Source organism: Equus asinus, chromosome 20 (genome assembly GCF_041296235.1).
Source record: "Equus asinus isolate D_3611 breed Donkey chromosome 20, EquAss-T2T_v2, whole genome shotgun sequence".
NCBI lineage: Eukaryota > Metazoa > Chordata > Mammalia > Perissodactyla > Equidae > Equus > Equus asinus.
Genome location: NC_091809.1, coordinates 37,911,919 through 37,932,176, shown reverse-complemented (window position 1 = coordinate 37,932,176; position 20,258 = coordinate 37,911,919). Strand labels below are relative to the sequence as shown.

At 38.6% G+C, this 20,258-nt stretch overlaps 2 protein-coding genes across 2 annotated transcripts; one reads left to right on the top strand and one right to left on the bottom strand.

Annotated features, from left to right (window-relative positions):
• The first annotated feature begins 268 nt into the window (after positions 1-268).
• On the top strand, positions 269-2,805 carry PATE1 (prostate and testis expressed 1). Its single transcript, XM_070491486.1, is given in 3 exon segments — positions 269-347; positions 1,750-1,917; positions 2,672-2,805. Coding segments are annotated over 3 exon segments (381 nt in total).
• A 12,152-nt stretch (positions 2,806-14,957) lies between these two features.
• On the bottom strand, positions 14,958-15,657 carry PATE2 (prostate and testis expressed 2). The gene is made up of 2 exons (XM_014848655.3): positions 15,444-15,657; positions 14,958-15,094 (listed from the first exon to the last, which is right to left on the bottom strand). Exons 1-2 carry the CDS (start codon positions 15,655-15,657, stop codon positions 14,958-14,960), a joined length of 351 nt encoding a protein of 116 aa, XP_014704141.3.
• Positions 15,658-20,258: the final 4,601 nt, after the last annotated feature.

Sequence of the window (20,258 nt, the reverse complement as noted above, 5' to 3'; positions counted from 1 at the left end):
TGAAAAAGTCGTGGAAACGGCATCGAAAATCCTGAGCGGTAGGTCTGAAATAAATCAGATTCAGGACTTACCTAGCAAGTCCCTCTTCTTCTCAATTTGCCAAAAAGAGTAATTACAGAGGGACTGGTTTTCCTGGGCATAGGATACACCTTTGAAGGACTTCCACAGTGTCTCCACCCCTAGCCTTCCTGAGGAAGCCCAACCTGGCAGATGTATAAATAGTCATCTTACAGCTTCCTGCTCTAACCTGCTCCTTTCTCCCTCCGAAATGGACAAGTCCCTCCTGCTGGGACTCCCCATTCTGCTCTGCTGCTTTAGAGGTGCGTCCCTAAGGCTGACGGTGAGGTGTGTCCAGGATCCTGGAACGGGTCAGGGTTTCTATGACAGCACTTCTCTTACAGGAGTCATATAGTAACAGAAACTGTGATTCTAATGCCATGATTTTCACCCACAATGCATCATGTCCCCGGGACCTTCACCAAAGCCTTAGTCCTCCTCTTATTGGAGGAAATAGGTGGATTATAAAGGAATTTAGAGGATTTTCATAGAAGCTGTGAGGTGGGGTTTGTAAAATGAAGTCTTCACAGAGTGTATCTTTCTTTCCAACAGTCCCATCTGGATCATTTTCAGACAGTGAACATGTAGGTGAGTAGAAATGGATCACTGGTGTGAGAGGAAGGCTGGAGGAGGGGCGGATGAGTGTGGTAGGGTAGGCAGTGGGGGCTGAGAGGAATCCAATGATAGACCTTGAATTTCAGCACACAGCAACCTGTTCCAGCAGGATGGGGCCAGGATGGGAGCTGACTTTAAGTTTGACAAAATACCATGAGCAGTAGTTGTCAAGGCAAAGGGTGAGTGTAATAAAGGGCAAGAAAAAGGGAAAGGAGGAAGTAGAATGTTGACCTTATGGGCACTATCTAGCCAAATTCAAAGCAGCAGCTTCATGAATTTCAGATGCTCCTCCCCATTGTCAGCTTCCAGGAACACATAGGTAAGAAAGACCTATAGGATCAATCAAAAAGAAAGGGGAGGCCAGCTTGGTGGCATAGTGGTTAAGTCCATGTGCTCTTAACCAATAACCAATCAGAGGAAGACTGGCAACAGATGCTAGCTCAGGGCCAATCTTTCTTACCAAAAATAAAAGAAAACGAAAAAAGAAGAAGGGAGAGAGGCAAGAAAAATGTACACTTATCTTTCTCCTTCTGGTCAGTGCTACACGCTATAGGGATGAGTATGGGAGTCTGAGAGGCCCTGTGGAGGTGAAGATTGTTGAAAGGAGGGAAGAGGTGCAGAGATTCCTTGAGAAGGATGACTAGGCTTCAGAGGGACAGAAAGGGCCTAGGGTGGTTCTAGGTTAAAAGTGCAAGATGGGCCCCAAGCATTACAAGGATTACAAGGGTCCCATGCAGGGGCAAATATCAGACAAAGTTGCAGATTTGTTTTTTTTTTTCTCTTTGCCAGTACAGTCCATGAAATATTTATTAATGAAGATCGTTATCTTGGTGAGTATGAAGAGGACTTGATCTGATTACTTCAGTCTTGATTTTGTTTCTCTTTTCCTTATTCCTCCATATTTCTTTCCCCTCCCATTTTTCAGGGTAAAATTCCTGAGACCTCAAACTCCAGTCTCTCTTGGCTTAGTCTATGTTGATAGAGGCAGAGGCCCACCCTTAACGGGTCTTTGGCAAAGCCCTCCAGGCTCAAAGCAGACTTCAAATAGGAAAGGGGAGATGCATCCTTTCATGGCAGTGTGAGATTTGCTCTCACTTCTATTTCTCTCCTCTCTGGCCCAAACTATAGAAATTGTTCAGTGTAGGATGTGCCACCTCCAGTTTCCAGGAGAGAAGTGTTCCAGAGGCAGAGGAATATGTACTGCATTCGCTGAAGAGTCTTGCACAACTGGGAGGATTTTCAAACGTAAGTTGTTGGTTTGTGGAAGGAAGGTGGGGCAGAGGAAGCAGACGGAGGCACATCAATCATAGTAAAAAGGAGGGAAGCTTACTTTACTACCATCAGTCTCAGCCCTGGGATGCGAGATATCTCTATTCCCCATCATATGCCATGATGAAAAATGGATGGAGGTGGTCACTAAGGGATCATGTGTATAGCTCTGGAATCAGCATTTTGAGAAGCCTGAAAAAAACAGAAGAGACTAAATTGGGGTAAGAGGAGAGGTACCATATGGCCAGTGGAGAACAACTGTTTGTTGGAGTGGGGAGGTCAGCTCCTTGACTTTATCTCTGCCTGGAATTTCTGTGGGTGGTTTTAAACTGTGGAAATAGAGGGGCCAGTGCCAGCAATAAATACTGGCTAAATGGCACTTAATGGGTAAGACTAAACATCATGATTTCTCAAATTCTCACTCTTTTTGTTAAGCAATCTCTCAGCATTTATAACCCTTACTTAAACCAGTGTTAAGATTCTCAACTGAATCATCCAGCTTTGGCAATCCCTGAATTGCTGCTGCCATTACCTTCCCACCCCCAATAATTTTTAACTACTCTGCCATTGGTTTTCTTTTGGGCAGCCCCCAACTTGCAGCATCTTCCAATTCTTCACATTTGAATGACAGCCTTGAATTACACAAGGTTGTTTTTATATGCTGGTGTGGGCTGGAAAAAATTTCTTTGCAGAAGCCCCTTTGCTGATCTGTCTCTCCCCTCTTCTGCAGGTGACGGTACTCCCTGGTTAACCTTCATGGGCTGCCTAAAGAACTGTGCCAGTGTAGACAACATAAAATGGAGTGTCTATTTGGTGAACTTCAGGTGCTGTAGGAGCCACGACTTTTGCAATGAACACCTCTAAAAGTTGCTGGTCCTTCTGTGGTTCCAGTCTCTGGGTGACATTGTTGCCTTGGCCTCTTCACAATGATTTCCTAAAAGAACACATTTCAGATTGCAAACACATGGCTCTGCTTTCTGCATGTATAAGAAAAAAGTCTCTGCCTCTTCTAGATTCTCTATCTTGGCCCCCATGGGGGGAAATACCTTGAAAGCAAGATCAAAACCTGTAGGTTGTTACAAAACCTAGTGCTTTCACTGTACACCTAAGTTGCTTCACAAAAGGAAGAAGAGAATAGATTGTTTTCCCTGTATCTTCCCTTTCTTCTGCAGCAAGATATTTTCATATTTTTTAATGTTTTTTTCTCTCTCTGTTGTCCTCCAATTAAAGCATATGACACTGGTCTTATGGGAAGGGATATGGCGAAGTAAAAAGAGATGGCTTGGGTCTTCTTGAATTTTGTTTATGAATGCTATCCCCAGAGTGAGGAGAAGGGCAGAATGTAGCAAGGAATTTGCACCAGAACCGTGAGGAGAGAAAGATCTGCTTTCTAGAACAAGTCCGTCTTGGGGTTGAGAGTTGGAGAAAAAGAAGAGGAGGTATCCGTTCTAGAGATAGTGCTTGCACTCTGCTTCCTGGCAAACTCACAGGAAGACATCAACCACTGGATAGGAAAGAGCTGTAAGATGCTTGCAAGATGAGACCGGAAGTAGCCACACAGTATTCCCATGGCTGAATCCTGGCATGGAAGAAGCTGAGATCAATGGGATCTGAGGAAGCCATGTGGGTCTTAGCCACTAGACATCTCAATGGCATCTCTGTGGAGAGCTGTTCCCATGACCAGCTGCCTCTCCCCACCCTCCACCTCACACACACTCAGGACTTTTGCTATGTATATGTCTAGCACATCAGGAAAAAATAGGGGTTGGAATGAGTATGCTCACAGGAATTGAGACTGATTGCTAACAATCTGGTAGGATGAGGCCTGGAAGTGATGATTAATTGACATTATAAAAATATCATAAAGTTGCATTTCTTCTATACCTATATTGTGTTTTCTTCTTTCCCTCCCCTCCAAATCCTTTCTTAATTTCCTCAACAAACATTTATTTAAAACATTCCATGTTTCAGGCACTACTAGGCCCTAGGATACGGTAGTCATGATCCCTATCATCATGGAATTTAAAACAAGAATGAAAATATATTTAAAGAGATTATTAAACAAGCAAGTTGAAACAAAAATTATAAAAAAGACGCAGGTTGGAATATTTGGTATAAAATATAACAGAGCAAATTAAAAACAATAGGTGAAATATTACAATGGGAGAAAAAAGATGAGCAGGAATTAGTCAGTTGGAAGATCAGAATGAAGAACTCTCTCAGAATACAGGGAGAAAAAAGAATTAGAAAATATGACCATAGAATAAAAAGATTTACCAAGGACAAATTCGACAAATAAGGAAAAACGTTAAGTATTGAGTTAATGACTACCAAAGACTGCAATCGTTTAAGTATTTCCAATAAGAAAGAAGAAAAAAAGCTTAAAGGAAAAAGAAAGAAGTGCCAAAGTTCTTCAAGCTCCTTCACAAAGAAACTTAAAACAATGTATAACTTTCGAAAAACAGTCATGTCTAAGTGTTATTTCTGCGGTAACAAATTATTAATTAAGATAGCCAGTTTCATGGAAGATTACCACAATCTTTGAAGCCTGGGTACTTAAAAGAATCTTTTGGTAAAAAAGAAATATAGCAAGAATATATATTTTCACACACTTCTCCCCCTGGAAAGGAGAGTAAGATTGATAATTTGTGAATGTTCTCAATGTACTTATTTATCAAAACCTGCTTTATGACAGAAAATATTGCATACTTTATGTAACCATATAATATTTTCTCGTTCTTGTCTTTCTTGGAATCTTCTGTGTTAATCTAGTATTTATTTCATTTTATCTTCTCTATCAGCTTTTTAGCCATACATTCTTAATAATTCTTTTAGTAGTTATGCATATTTGACTTTCTACAGTCTACCTTAAGTTAGTACACTTACCACCTTGTTAGTAACACAAGAATCTTCAAAGAATTTGACTCCTTTTACTACCCTCTGCTTCTTGAGCTACTATTGTCATCGTGTTGCTGTTGTTACTGTGGTAAAATATATATAACATGGAATTTACCATTTTAACCACTTCTAAAAATACAGTTCAGTGGCATTAAGTACATTCATACTGTTGTACAACCATCACCGCCATCCATCTCTAGAACCCTTTTCATCTTACAAAACTGATACTCTGTACCCACCAAACAATACTTCCCATCTCCTGGCAACCACCATTCTACTTCCAGTTTCTGTGAGTTTGGCTATATTAGACACCTCATACAAGTGCAATCATCCAGTATTTGTCCTTTTGTGACTACTTATTTCACTTAAGTTTATGCCCTCAGGTTTCATCCATATTATAGGATGTGCCAGAATTTCCCTCATTTTTAATGCCAAATAATATTCCATCTTGTGTACATACCACATTTTGTTTATCCATTCATCCATTTGTGAACACTTATGTTACTTCCACCTTTTGGCCATTGCAATTCATGGTGCAATGAACATGAGTGTACAAATATCTATGCAAGTTGCCGCTTTCAATTGTTTTGGGCATATAGCCAGAAGTATAATTGTTCGATCATACGGTAGTCTATGTTTAATTTTTTGAGGAATTGTCATACTGTTTTCCACAATGGCTACACCATTTTATATTCCTACCAAGAGTGCACTAGGGTTCCAATTTCTCTGCGTCCTCACCAACACTTGTCATTTTCTGTTTTGATGATAGTAACCATCCTAACAGGTATGAAGTGGTATCTTATTGTGGTTTTTATTTGCATTTCCCTAATGATTAGTGATGTTGAGCATCTTCCCATGTGGTTACTGGCCATTTGTATATCTTCTTTGGAGAAATATCAATTCAAGTCTTTTTGTCCATTTTTAAATCAATCAGTAGTTTTTTCTTGTTGCTGTGTTCTAAGAGTTCTTTATATATTCTGAATATTACCTCTTATCAGAGATATGGTTTCCCATTCCATGAGTTGCCTTTTCACTTTGTTGATTCTGTCTTCTGATGCAGAGAAGTTTTTAATTTTGATGTAATCCACTTTATCTATTTTTTCTTTTGTTGCCTATACTTTTGATGTCATAGCCAAGAAATCGTTGCCAAATCCAACGTCATAAAGGTTTTACCCTGTTCTCTTCTAAGAGTTTTACAGTTTTATGTCTTATGTTTAGGTCTTCGGTCCATATTGAGTTAATTTTTGTATATGATGTAAGGTAGGGGTCCAACTTCACACTGTTGTATGTGGATATCCAGTTTTCCCAGCACCTTTTTTTCTTTTTTCTAACTTTTTATTTCTTTTTAATTAATGTATAATTGACATATGACATTGTTAGTTTCAGATGTACAACACAGTGATCCGATATTTCTATATGTTGCCAAATGATCACCACAATAAATCCAGTTAACTTTCCCAGCACCATTTATTGAAAGTGCTATTCTTTCCCCCATTAAATTGTCTTGGCACCCTTTTCTCAAAAATCATTTGACAATATATGCAAGAGTTTATATCTGTGCTCTCTATTCTCTTACATTAGTCTATATCTCTGTCTTTATGCCAGTACCATACTGTTTCAATTACTGTAGGTTTATAGTACGTTTTGAAATCAGGAAGTGTGAGACCTCCAGCTTTGCTCTTCTTTTTCAATATTGTTTTGGCTATTTGGGATCCCTTGAGATTCCATATGAATTTTAAGATGGATTTTTCTATTTCTAAAAAGAGAGAAAACCCACATAATTAATAACAGTAATGAGAGGTTATATCATTATGGATTTTACAACTACTGAGAGGATAATAAAGGAATACTATGAATGCTTTTATGTCAATAATTTTGAAAGTCTAAATGAAATGGACAAATTTCTCAAAAGATACAATCAAAATGCACTCAAGAAGAAATGTACAATGTGAATAGTCCTAAACCTATGAGAAAAATTGAATCCACAGTTTAAAACATTCCAGCAAAGAAAACCTATGCCCACATGGCTTTACTGATGAAATCTATCAAACACTTCAGGAAGAAACTATTCCACTTCCACTCTCCCAGAAAATAGAGCAGGGATACTTCCTAATGCACCCCATGAGGTCACCTCTACACTGTTCTAAAGCCAAATAGAGACATAATAATAATAGAAAAAAAACAAAGTTACAGACCAATGTCCTCCTTGAAAATAGATGTAATCCTGAACAAAATATTGGCATATTGAGCCTAACATTATATGACAAAGGTAATATATCATGACAAGTGGGGTTTATCCTGGGAATGCAAGGCTTCAACAGTCGAAATCAACCAATAGAGCTCACCATATCAACACACTAAAGAAGAAAAGCCACAATCATCTCAATGAATGGAGGAAAAAGAAAATCAATAAAAATTCTCAGCAAACTGGCAAATAAAAGGAAATTTCTTAAATTTATAAAATACAAAACTACAAAAAATATATAGCAAGCACCACACTTAATTGTGAAAGATTGAGTGCTTTTCCCCTTAAAGCAGGAAAAAGGCAAAGATGTTTGCCACTTGCATTTAACATCACTCTAGACATTCAAAGCAGTGCACCAAGGCAAAATAAAAATGTAAAAGGAAAACAATTTAGAAAGGAAGAGATAAATTACAGGTTACATATTTTTTATGGGGAAAAAACCCTAAAAAACTATAAGAACCAATAAATATGATTAGCAAGGTTGTAGGATGTAAGATCAACATTAAAAATTTCTATTGCATTCCTCTATGCTAACCACATTTATTTAATGTATCTGCAAGAATTAAGTAAACTCTTCATCTGATAATTCCAACAATTGGATCATCTATGGGTTTACTTCTTTTTAAATTTTAAATTCTCTAGATTAAGTATCACATTTTCTTACTTCTTCACTGTCACATAAATTTTTATCGTATTTTCAGCATACTAAAGAGTGTTGTCTACCTCATTCCTCTGTCAAGCAGCCAAGTGGAGGAGCTCATCTCCAAGATCCAATCAATATTTGAGCTGTGTCAACAGTATGTTGGAGCTTTAGTTGGTTTCAGTTCACTGTTGGCTTCAAACGCCTTGGGGGCTAGATCCGTCCTCTGCATGTTATATCCCCTCCATCTAGCATCCAGCAGGAATTCAAAACATAAGAACCTTGCAACTACAGACATTGCTCTATGCTTTCCAGTCTAGGTGCCAGGGGCCAATCCACTGTCATGCACTTAGCAGATATTCACTGGGGGATGGTCTGTGAGCAGGGAGAACGAGAACTACATTTTGAGATCCAGAGATTCCAAACCACTGTATCTGCCCAAGAGGCTATGAAAAATATGCTGGTTTTTTCCTATTCAAACACTGTCACTCTGTCTATGCCAAGCCTGTTCCTCTAGTCACCAAGAGAAGGCTTGTCAGGTGTCTCCAGGGAATAAACTTCCTATTGGTCTCTGCTCACCTTGCAAGGGCTCGTTTCTTTCCAGAATTGAGTTTCTTTTTAGTTTGAATCCACAAATCTCCAATATCACTTAGAGATATTTGACTTTGTAATACTTTATCCATTTTTCCAGTTACTACAGTGGGACACGTTTTTTTCTAACAACTCTCCACGTCAACCAGAAGCCAAAAGTCTGATATTCCTTTTTGAAATATTTTTTATGTTTTTCTTGAACATCTCTCATCATAAAATTTTTGTTTTCTAGCCATCTCACTTCTAAGCTTTTCTACATATCTTTTTCTTTTCTCAAATTGCACGTAATGCAACCGAACTCTAGACTAAATCATATAACTTAAACAGATCTTACTTTGTGTTAAGCCCTATTGTTTTGGTTTTTTTGAGGGAGATTAGCCCTGAGCTAACATCCATGCCCATCTTCCTCTACTTTATGTGTGGGACAACTGCCACAGCATGGCTTGATAAGTGGTACATGGGTCTGTGTCCAGGATCTGAACTGGTGAACCCCAAGCCTCTGAAGCAGAATGCAAGAAAACTTAACCACTATGCCACTGTGCTAGCCCCTATAATAGCTGTTTTTAAATCCCTTTCCTCTTAATTCCAACACCTGGATTATCGCAAGGTCTTTTCATCTTGACTCTCTGAAACTTGCTTCATAACTTTATTTCTATAGGGAAGGAAAAGAAACATATGCCAAAAAACAGCATCACCCCATTTTTAAAACTAGGCAATACATTAAAAATCTAGAATTTTTCACTAGTATAATTTGGTGAATAAAAAAGTTGATTGCTTGAAAGAGAGAGAGAGATAAGTATGTAGATAGATCGATAGATAATAGACTTTAAATAAAAATGCTATCAAACTATACATACTATTTTAAGACATTTTTTTTCCACTGAACATATTTTAACATGTTTTCAAATCAATAAATTTGCATTGACCTTGTATTACTTCAATGGATGCATGGTATTTCATTATACAGATGTATCATATTTGATGTAGGCAATCCTGATTGTCTCTACTTTTTAACTTTTATTACCAATCCTGCTGTGAAGCTTGTTTCCTCACATGTATCTTTTTTTTGCCTTGTCTCATTCCTTCTCCAAAATTAAATTTTTTCTTTTGGTATTTTTTTATTGAGATATAATAAACATACAACATTACATTCATTTTGGATGTACAACACATCACGACTGAGTATTTGTATATATTGCAAAATGATTACCACAATAATTCTAGTAAACATCCATCACCATACATAGTTACAAAATTTTTTTCTTGTGATGAGAACTTTCAAGATTACTCTCTCAGCAGCTTTCAAATACGCAATATAATATTATTAACTGTAGTCACCATGCTGTATATCAGATCCCCAGGATTTATTTCTTTTATAACTGGAAGTTTTTACCTTTCAACTCCCTTCACCCATTTCACCCACCCCTACACCCCACCTCTGGCAACCACCAATCTGTCCTCTGTATCTGTGAGCTTGTTTTTTTGTTGTAGTTATTTTCCATATATAAGTGAGATCATATGGTATTTGTTTTTCTCTGTGTGGCTTGCTTCACTTAGCATAATACCCTTAAGTGCCATCTATGTTTTCACGAGTGGCAAGATTTCATTCTTTTTTATGGCTGAATAATATTCCACTATATATATATATATATATATATATATATATATATATATATACACACACACACACACACACACACCACATTTTCTTTATCCATTCATTCACCAATGGACACTTAGGTTGTTTCCATATCTTGGTTGTTGTAAATAATACTGCAGTGAGCATAGGGGTGTATATATCTTTTTCAGTTCATGTTTTAATTTTTTTCAGATAAATAACTAGAAATGAAGTTGCCGGATCATATGGTAGTTCTATTTTTAATTTTTTGAGGAACCTTTATACTGTTTTCCAAGAGGATGCACCAATTTACCTTCCCACCAACAGTGCACAAGTGTTCCCTTTTCTCCACATCCTTGCTAACACTTGATATTTCTTGTCTTTTTGATAATAGTCACTCTAACAGATGTGAGGTGATCTGTCATTGTGGTTTTGATTTGCATTTCCCTGATAAATAGTGGTGTTGAGCATCTTTTTACATATCTGTTGGCCTTCTGTATATCTTCTTTAGAAAAATGTCTATTCAGAACCTCTGCGCATTTTTTAATTGAATTGTTTGGCTTTTTCTATTAGTTGTATGAATTCTTTATATGTTTTAGATATTAACCCCTTATCACATATATGATTTGAAAATATTTCCTCCCATTCAATAGGTTGCCTTTTCATTTTGTTGATGGTTCCCTTTCCTGTTCAGAAGCTTTTTAGTTTGATGTAGTCCCACTTGTTGATTTTTGCCAAATTAAATTTTTGAGGTAGAAACTTGGATTGAAATAGATGCCAATTCTTAAAGATTTTGATATTTTTTCATTTGCTTCCAGAAAATGATTTATGTTCTCACCATCAATGTACAACCTTTTCATCTTTAGCAGTGTAATAATTGAAACTTAAATAGTTCCTTGTTTTCTTGATTTGCGTTTCTGACATTGCAGATGACATTGTTTCTTCTTTGAATTATCTGTTCTTTTTTAAAAAATTTTTTTAATTAGAGGGTTCATCTTGTTCTAATTCATATGAAAGAGCTTTTAGTATATTGAGGCAGCCGATCATTTATCTGCTATACTTATAACAAATATTTTTCCTACTAAGTCATTTATCTTTTTTTTTTTTATTTATCAAACATTTCCTTCCGTATGTGGTCAAATCTATCAATGTTGTCTTGTTTTGTGATTGATGTCGTGATTAAAAAACTTCCTCTATCACTAGATAATATAAATATTTATGAGTATTCTTAATAGTGAGCTTAGAATAAGAGAGAACTTTGGGATTATATAGTTATTGTATCCAATTCCAGCTCTGCCATTAACTAACAGAGATTAGTAACATTGCATCTTCCAAAGACGCTGCAACAACAGCTCCCATCCCACAAGCTCTTCTACAACTTTGCTATTCTCCAATCAAATAGTGGAACCTGGCCAGTGTGTGACTCACTTGCAACCAATATAATATAGCAGAAGTGATGATGCATGACTTCTAAGGCTAGGCCGTGAAATGTGATGCACAATGTGCATCCCAAATGTGATTCTGCCTTGTTAGAATTCATGCCTTGAGAACCCTAAGCTTCTGTGTAAGAAGTCTGGGACCTCCATGCTGTAAAGGGGGCCAAATCACATGGAGAGTGCATACGTAGGTGTGCTGACCAGCAACTCTAGGTGACATCACAACTTATACCAGCATCAACTGCAAAGACACGTGCATGAAGACACCTCTGAATGATTACAGTCTCCAGCTTTCAAATTACTCCAGCCTTTGAGGTCCCAGACATCATGGAGCAGAAGCAAGCCATCCCCACTGTCTACTTTCTGAATTCCTGACCCACGGTACTAGTGAATACATTTTTTATTTTTATTTTTTGCTGAGGAAGATTTGCCCTGAGCTAACATCCATGGCAATCTTCTTCTATTTTGTATGTGGGTTGCCACCACAACATGGCCACCAAACCAAACCCAGGCAGCCAAAGTGGAGTGTGCCAAACTTAACCACTAAGCCACAGGGCTGGCCTCCACAATAATTTTTTTGTGCAGAAATAATAACTGACAAACTGTGTGATACTTGTCAAGTTATTCTACTTGTCTATACTTGTCAAGTTACCCAATTAGCATCTGCATGACCAGTCTGGTCTTCAGATTTCTCACCTATTAATTGTCTTACAATAACAGCTACTTCATAGGAAGTTGTGAAGATTAAACAAGATCATAAAGAAAAATTACTTAACATTTGCCTAACACACACTAACAGGTCATACAATAAGAGCCACAAAAATATTAAAAAATTAAAGTTTTTAGTTTGTTTATTACATTTAAATCTTTAATACATGCAAAATTTACTTTGGTTTAATGTGTAAGGTTGTATGAATTATTTACTTGTCAACTCCAAATTAACACTTAGATTAGAAGCCAATTTCTTGTCTTTAAAAAGATGTGTGAAGAGGGGCTGGCCCAGCGGCCGAGTGGTTAAGTTCGCGCTCTCCGCTGCAGGCGGCCCAGTGTTTCGTCGGTTCGAATCCTGGGCGCGGACATGGCACTGCTCGTCAGACCACGCTGAGGCAGCGTCCCACATGCCACAACTAGAGGAACCCACAACGAAGAATACACAACTATGTACCGGGGGGCTTTGGGGAGAAAAAGGAAAAAATAAAAAAAAAATCTTTAAAAAAAAAAAAAGATGTGTGAAGAAACAATTTCTTGTACAACTATGTGAATATGTGAAAGAGGAGCACATGCATACTGGAGAATTGGTACTTGGTGTGCTATCATGTGGGTAAAGAAATTTTCACCTAGGTCATATTCTGCTCATTTGTTCAAGTTGGAAAGTGGAACTAGGAAGAATATCCTAAGATGGAGTAAACCAAAGGAAAATACTCTCTAAGATTAGAGCAACTTTACCTAGGCAGTCGGCAAGCCTAATAAGAAAGATTCTCCTTATTCATGAGGAGTTAGTTTACACACTACACACACCATCCTCAGAGGTGCCAATTGTTTAACTTCATTTTCTAACCAAACCTCATCATGTTTAGAGCTCCATGATCGGTGATGGTGAAAAACACTTGGTCTTCTCAGCTTAAAATTTAAAGGAGGAATAAAGAGAACAAGGGTAGTCAGGGAAGGGGGGCAGAATGTTAACAAGAATATGCTCTCAGCTGGAGATCGGCTTATTTGGAAAACCTCTAGAGCACAAATTGCATCACAGACTTAGTCCCACCTCAATGCAAGGAGTCAGCCATTCATTGGCTGAGGTCTGTGCTCCAGCTGGGAGCTTAGCTTCTGGGCAAGGCAGCTCCCATTTGTCAGAAGGCAAATCTCCAGAGAAGTAAATAGCTGTGAGTTGTTATAAGCCAACACTCAACGCAGCTGAATGGCAGATGCACTGATCAGCAAAGAGGATTCGGGCAGCCCCCCCAAATCAAATCAAAATCATCCACTACATAAAATAAAATTAAATGTCCTGATGCTGAGAATGCCAATGTTTCCTCTTGAAACATCAAGGAAAGGTTTTACAATTAGAACTTTCTTCCTGTTCAACAAAGCCAAGTTTGTCTAAACATTGACTCACAAATATTTTTAAGGTCTATTTTGAAATTCAACGGAAAACAATGATCTCTTTTTTTTCTAGATTGACATCTCCCATTTCCATGATTCAATGGGTAAGAGAGCCCATAGACAACTAAACATAAAAAAATAACAATATGTCGTTTCTTTAATTCAAAATATCTGTGTTACATTGGCTTTTCCAAACTGCTTTTCTTTATTGAAAAAGTTGTCGTCATGTCTTTCTTCATCCTGGCTCTGTAAAATCCCAATTGAGGATTCCTCGGAAAGGATTATATTCTCAGACACAGACAAGGACAAGAGTATAACAAACCACGCAGGTAGAGGGGTGATTGGTTTATTGTAAGAATTTCATATGACATAATAAGGGAGAAGAAGCTCATGGAAACCCAGGACCGGGAACTGCAGTAGGCCTCACAAGGAGAGAAATGCCAAGGTTATTCTGTATCAAAGGAAGCTTCACCACCTTGGCTCAGGTGTGCTGTTCTACCAGCAATTTTACTCAGTTTCTCTCTGCCTATTTGTTTTACCCAGTGTCTACATGCTTCTCTTCCCACCACTATCACTTTCTGTTCTCTCTGACCTTCTGTTTACTCATAACTTCATCTCATATAGGACACTTTGTAACTAGAACCCTGCCTCATGGCATCTCTACACATTCTTTTATCTTCAATTACCATGCCACCTGCTTTATTATTAACATTTTGTTCTCATTCTTATGAGAAGAAACTGACTAAACATCCTTGCACATGGTCTCCATTCCCAGTTCAATCACATGATACCCGGCTATCTGGCCAGCCACAGCCATGATAAATCAAGCCAATTCCACCCACACCAAATTGCCTCTCAAATTTTAGTTTCAACAAACCGAAATGCCCTTAAAATTTTCCTTGATGCCTCATCCCTATGCCTGCCCAGTTTTTTCTGGCCAGGGATTCCACCTAAGAGCTCTATCAGAGAAAGATGTGGCTCATGTTGCCAGCAAATTAGGAAGCTAGAGTTAGTCCCCTTTTACCTCCGTAACCCTTGTGAAAAAGGAGAGTGCCAGGAGGTGTCAGGGCTAATTGAAAGAGAATCCCAACCCAGAGGAGTGGGTATGGAAGAGGACAAAGTATGGTCACAGAATTCTCAGTACAAGCTTGGGATTATTTTGACCCAAGTCTTTGCATTTCCATAAGGGAGATAATAAGTAACCAATTCTAAACCCAACCCCATTCTCGGCAGCACCACCATAAGGAAACCAAAACCCCCTGCCAGATGTGAGCAACAGGGATTTGCAAAAATTCAGTCCAGTGCTCCATCATTAATAAGACTCAGCTACTCTCCACTGTTTCTTCTTACAACTACTACTCTTTTTGCTACCACCTGGCTTTCTCATTCCCTATCGTTGGTTGGAAGAGAGCAAAATACAGATTTGGAGGAAGAGACAAAGGGAGTGGTGAGTTGAAGAATGACACAAAACCCAGGAGAGATGCAGAACTAGGCTCCCTCAGGGAGATTGCAATAGTCACTATGTTTGCAACAGATGAGCTCTGTCCTCCTTTCAAAAGCCAAGAAGTTGATGTCCTCACATTTGGTCATACATGACAGCTTTGAATAAAAATACATACTCCGCCCTGAGGAGGGGAAAGAGAGGGAATACAACTGTAATGACTGTTTCCTCCTACCATATACCTAGGAACAACCTCTCTTCAGAGCCCCACCAACCTTTCTCCAGGCCCAAATGAGCAACAAGGCTGAGTCTGCTAATCACTGACCCAGAGATTTTATTCCCTAACTGATAAGAGCCACCCACCTTTCCTTCACTAGACATTGTCTTAAGGAAGTCCATCATTGCTGTCTCGTCCACAGGACCACCTCATCCTTACCCATCCCACTCACCCACACACTCTGAGGGCAAAAGAACACCACTGTCTCTAGGGCAAGAAAGTTGCTATTTGCCAGTCCCTCTATATCCCACACTACCTTTTCTTGTAAGTATGTAAATGTTCTCAATAGCACAGGACTGTTGGTACCCCAGGCTGCAGGACTTCATGATGTCATAGCATAACCCGAGATGAAATTTTTTACATTTATAACACGTTTTTGAAGGCTCTGCCAGAAAAAGAAAAAGATCCTTAAAGGATGCAGTCTGGAGAAGGTTCTCCAGGCCTGGGGGCTTCTCCACAGGAACTTCCATTGCCTAGTGGCTCCTAACCTTTCTCGGGTGGTTGACTCCTTTGATAATCTTGTGAAACATAACTTGTACAGACATAAATCAATTTTGTATATGATTTCAAAAGGTCAGAGTTCCTGTAAAATTGATCTATGGACGCCAAGTAATGAAACCCTTATCTAGCCTGATGGTTTTATCCTGTAATAAGGAAAAAAGAGCAAAGAAAGGAATTTTAGCCTTCTTACTCCAAAAAATGGACTAAATTGGTCTGGGAAAAGACAAAACTCCTAGGATTTTATGGCAAGACTGGATTACAGCCCTCTCTGAAGACAGAGGGGAGGTCTTATTCCTAAACATGTCACTGATGACCTCTTTACCCAGGACTTTAGACTAGCCATGGTCATACCTGTCAGATGTTTGTGAAATTCACCTGTGAAAAGAAGAAAAGTCTTCCTTGTCATAATCTTACATACATCTGCCAAAGCCCCAAGAGCCGATTTTGGAAATTTCTCCTCCCCCAGCATCTGCCCATCTCTTAACCAAGAACCAGCACCCTCTCGCGCTCTAGGACTTACCCTTATTCACGCCGAACAGAAAGACTATGCCCAGTAGAGACAGAGCAAACATCCTGGAATGTTTGTCATGTGCAATTTCCTATGGAAGGTGCTGGTTATCTCCTCTGGTGATCTGTCTTTTGGCTATTCACCTAAATCATATAATCATAACATGTCAGGGACAGACAGTACCTCAATGTTCCCAGAACTAAGCAACCAACTGGAGTCTCACTACCTCGAAGGCATCTGTTTTAAAATCTTCCTCAATGATCAGCCCAAATCACTCTCTCTCTCTCTCTCTCTCTCTGTCTCTCTCTCTAAATATATATATACATATACACACACAGGAGATATGTAAACTCTATTCATTGTGGTATAGTTAAGCCTTGTACTCTGTAAGAAAAGTCAAATTTCTCTCCCACATTTTAACCTTTTAGATATTTTAAGATGGGATTTGGACACCTTAGCTCCTTTTAGCAGTCTTCACTAACCTAGTCACTATTCTCAGAATAATCTCAGACTTGTCTTTGCCTCATTTAGACTGAGGCACCAGGAGCTAAACACAGGCTTCCGGGTATGGTCTGTATGTGGGCAAGCATTGGAGTGCCCCTTCCATGGTGTAGGAAAGGGAAGTTTCAAGAAAAACGTGAGCAGAGGTGAAATTTATCTAGTTTGCCTTCAGGTGTTATTAACTGATTGATTTTTTAAATTAAATAATTACTAAACAGATACCAAATGCCAATATCACATGAAGAGACGATGCCAAGCAAACCAGGACACTAATTAGTGTCCTCACAGAGATTTGAGTCTAGTTAAGAAGACCATAAGTACATCAAGCACAGTTGGCCAAGGGGCCCTAGATGAGAGATATTCAAATTTGACTGCCTGATCATGGAAGCTTCGTTAAAGAATGGATGGTTGAATGGGACATAGAAGGCTGGAAGTGTGTTACCTAGAAGAAGTGAGTAGGGACAGGCACCCAAAGGAAGAGCAAATAAAGTACAGAGATGTCAAACAACCTAACACACTGTGATGAGAGCAGGTCATGTGGTTAGAGACATGGGTGAGCAAGAAACTCAAGCACAGAGAGATGCATCTTGTTGGAGGTGATGGCAAATGGGTAGAGAGAGGGGCTCAAGGGGGCAATGCACTGGTCCTGCTGTTGAAATTAGTTTTTCCCAAGCATATAAAATGGAATGCCTTCCCCATTATTGTGCACTTGCAAGACGTCAATGAAAAGAATCATTTTCCCAGGATTGGGAAAGATGTTACAGTACCCACTCCTCTTCACCAAAACTGAATTCTAGAAAGGACACCTCCCTTTATCCCAAACTTAAGTTTGCTACACATATGGGTTCAAATCCTGGCTCTGCTGCTCACCAATTATGTGACTTTGGGTGAGTTACTAGTATTGAGAATAATTTTCATATCTCATAGGATTGGTGCTAGTATTATATTGAAGTCTGTGAAATGAGAAAGCTCATATTTGTTAAGACCTTGGAAACTATCAAGCACTAACTACCTGTGCAGTGCTTACGATTTCAGGAGCAACCTGGACCCTTTTGCCATGGTTGGCATCAGAATCTTCAATCACAAGGAGCCACATAGGGCAGCTGGCTATGAGAGGCAGTAAGGTAGTGGCTGTAGCTGTGATTTTGGCATTGAAGGGGCAAGAGCGTGGCTGTGAGGATGGTACCGGGAGCATCCTGTCAAGGGTCAACTTTCACCAAGGATCATATTTGGCTTTGGGTGTTGGAAAAGGTGGGAAGATTTGTAATAGTCTCTTCTACAATGGACTTTGAAGACAGAAAGTCAGATTCAGAACACACTGTCTAATTTGCCTTGGGTGGGTGAGCAGCTGGGAACTAGCTGAGCTCTGATTCACTGAGATTGGGTGAGAATTAGGTCCTATTCTCAGAGCTCAAGATATGATCCATGTGCCGATGACACCAAATTTTATATCTCTACCTATGACTTCTATTTTGAGTTCCAGACTCATATCTACAAATACTCAGTCCACTTTAGATGGCTCACAAGTACCACAATTTCAGAATGTCTCAATATGTAATTGTAATCTTCCTAATTCACTAAAGCTGCTCCTACATAAGTGTATAGGGTCTTAATAAAACTGGGAATCATTCTTGAAAGATCCCTGTGCTCCGCTCTCAAAGAGAATCTAACAGCAAGTCTTACCCATTCTACCTACTAACTTCTCCTCACATGGGTTTATTTTTCTCTATCTCCACTGCCACTTCTGTAACCCAATCCATCATCATCTCTCGCCTGGACCAAGCAGTAGCCTTGTTTTTTGGCCTCCCTGCTTCTACTCTTGCCCCTTTAGAGTCAGGTCTCCACAAATCACTCAGAGAACAATTTTATGGGTCAAAGACGTCACACTCCTGGTCAGAACCCTTCAATGACTTTTCATTGCACTTAGGAAAAAATCCAAAGCTCTTCCTATAGTCTGCAAAGTCTCCCCCAATCTGAGCAAGGGCCACCTTTCCAATCTCATTTCCAACCGCATTCTCCTGTGCCAGTCATGAATACTGATGGATGTAATATTACCATCTGGATTTGGGGGGTTTCTTTCTCTCTAATAGTAATCAACTAGAAAAATGATCATCTCCTATTCAACTTTTGGTCAATGGTGATGACGCAATCTCGTTGAAGTTATTTCACAAACTGAAACTCTGCATACACTGCTTCACCATCCAGGTTAGGAAATAGGACTTTGCCAGCCACCCCTGAAGTCTCTCCACATGGCCCATCACAGTCACAGTCCTTTCCCTCACACCAAATGTATCCACTATTCTGAATTTTGTAGTAATCACTTCTTTCTGTTTCTTTATGATTTTTATCACCCAAATATGTATCCTCAGACTCTATAGCTTAATCCCACTCAGGTTTTTTTTTTAATTTGGTATGTTTTGAAGTCTCTTTTAAATTGCATCTTCCAATGTATCTATTGAAAAATCAAGGCTATTTGCTGTGTAGAGTTTCCCACAGGCCATCTTCTGATGATTGCACACTCATGGTTCAGTTGAACACGTTTCTGTGTTCACGTATTTCCCAAAGCCCAAAACTAGATCCACAGGTTTGATCAGACTCAGATTCAGTCCCTTTAGAAAAACAATAGGTGATGCTGTATTTGTTAATCAAGGGACAGATAGTCTAGCTTTTCTCTCTCTTTGTGATGTTAGCAGCCATATATGCTTATTATTTAGATCCGTTAATTCATCAGGTTTCCAAAATGGTGATATTTGATCTATCAACTCATTTTCATTTGTTAGCTGGAATAATTTTATAAAGAGATACTTTCCTTATCTATATTTGGTTACCCAGTGGTTTCATTCATATGACTCCCCTGTTACCTTCCAAAGGTAACCAATTTTTTAAATATCATTTTGAATCATGAATTCAAAGACATTTTATCATTTTCAATATGCTAAATTTCTTATCCTTATCGAAGGTCAAATTATCCCATTTTTCTGGGAGCCATTTTAAGTTGCCTCCTGAATCTATTTGACATGTCCCTAGTACTATTTGGTAACTACCTTTTTATGTAGTATGAACAGATGTTCCAGAAATCTTGTATATTTCCTTCCACAAACTTGAAATTCAAGAAATCCTGTTCTCTTGTAATCAGAAATGGTATTTCAGGACCAGAATCTTCTTGTCTCTGAATTAGTCATTGTTCCTAGGATTTTACAGGGAATAAATAGACAGATAAATAGATGACAAATACCCTGTGAGTAGCAACTGATATTTCCAATTCAAATGCAGGGCTACAAAGTTTTCACTTAACTTCTTTTATTTTATAACTGTATCTCCTTTGTTTCACACTGAGGATTCTGGTTCTCAAAGTCACAGAATTAGAATAAAGTAAAATTAGAATTATACATAATATATATATAACAGAAAATTGTATACAGATATGGATTACAATACTGACAAATGTAGAATAGAATAAAATTAGAATTGAATAGAATTAGAATACCCCATAATGAATCATTTGTTTTATCCCACATTACACACAAAACAGTCTCAACGTAACAATATTAAGACTACCAC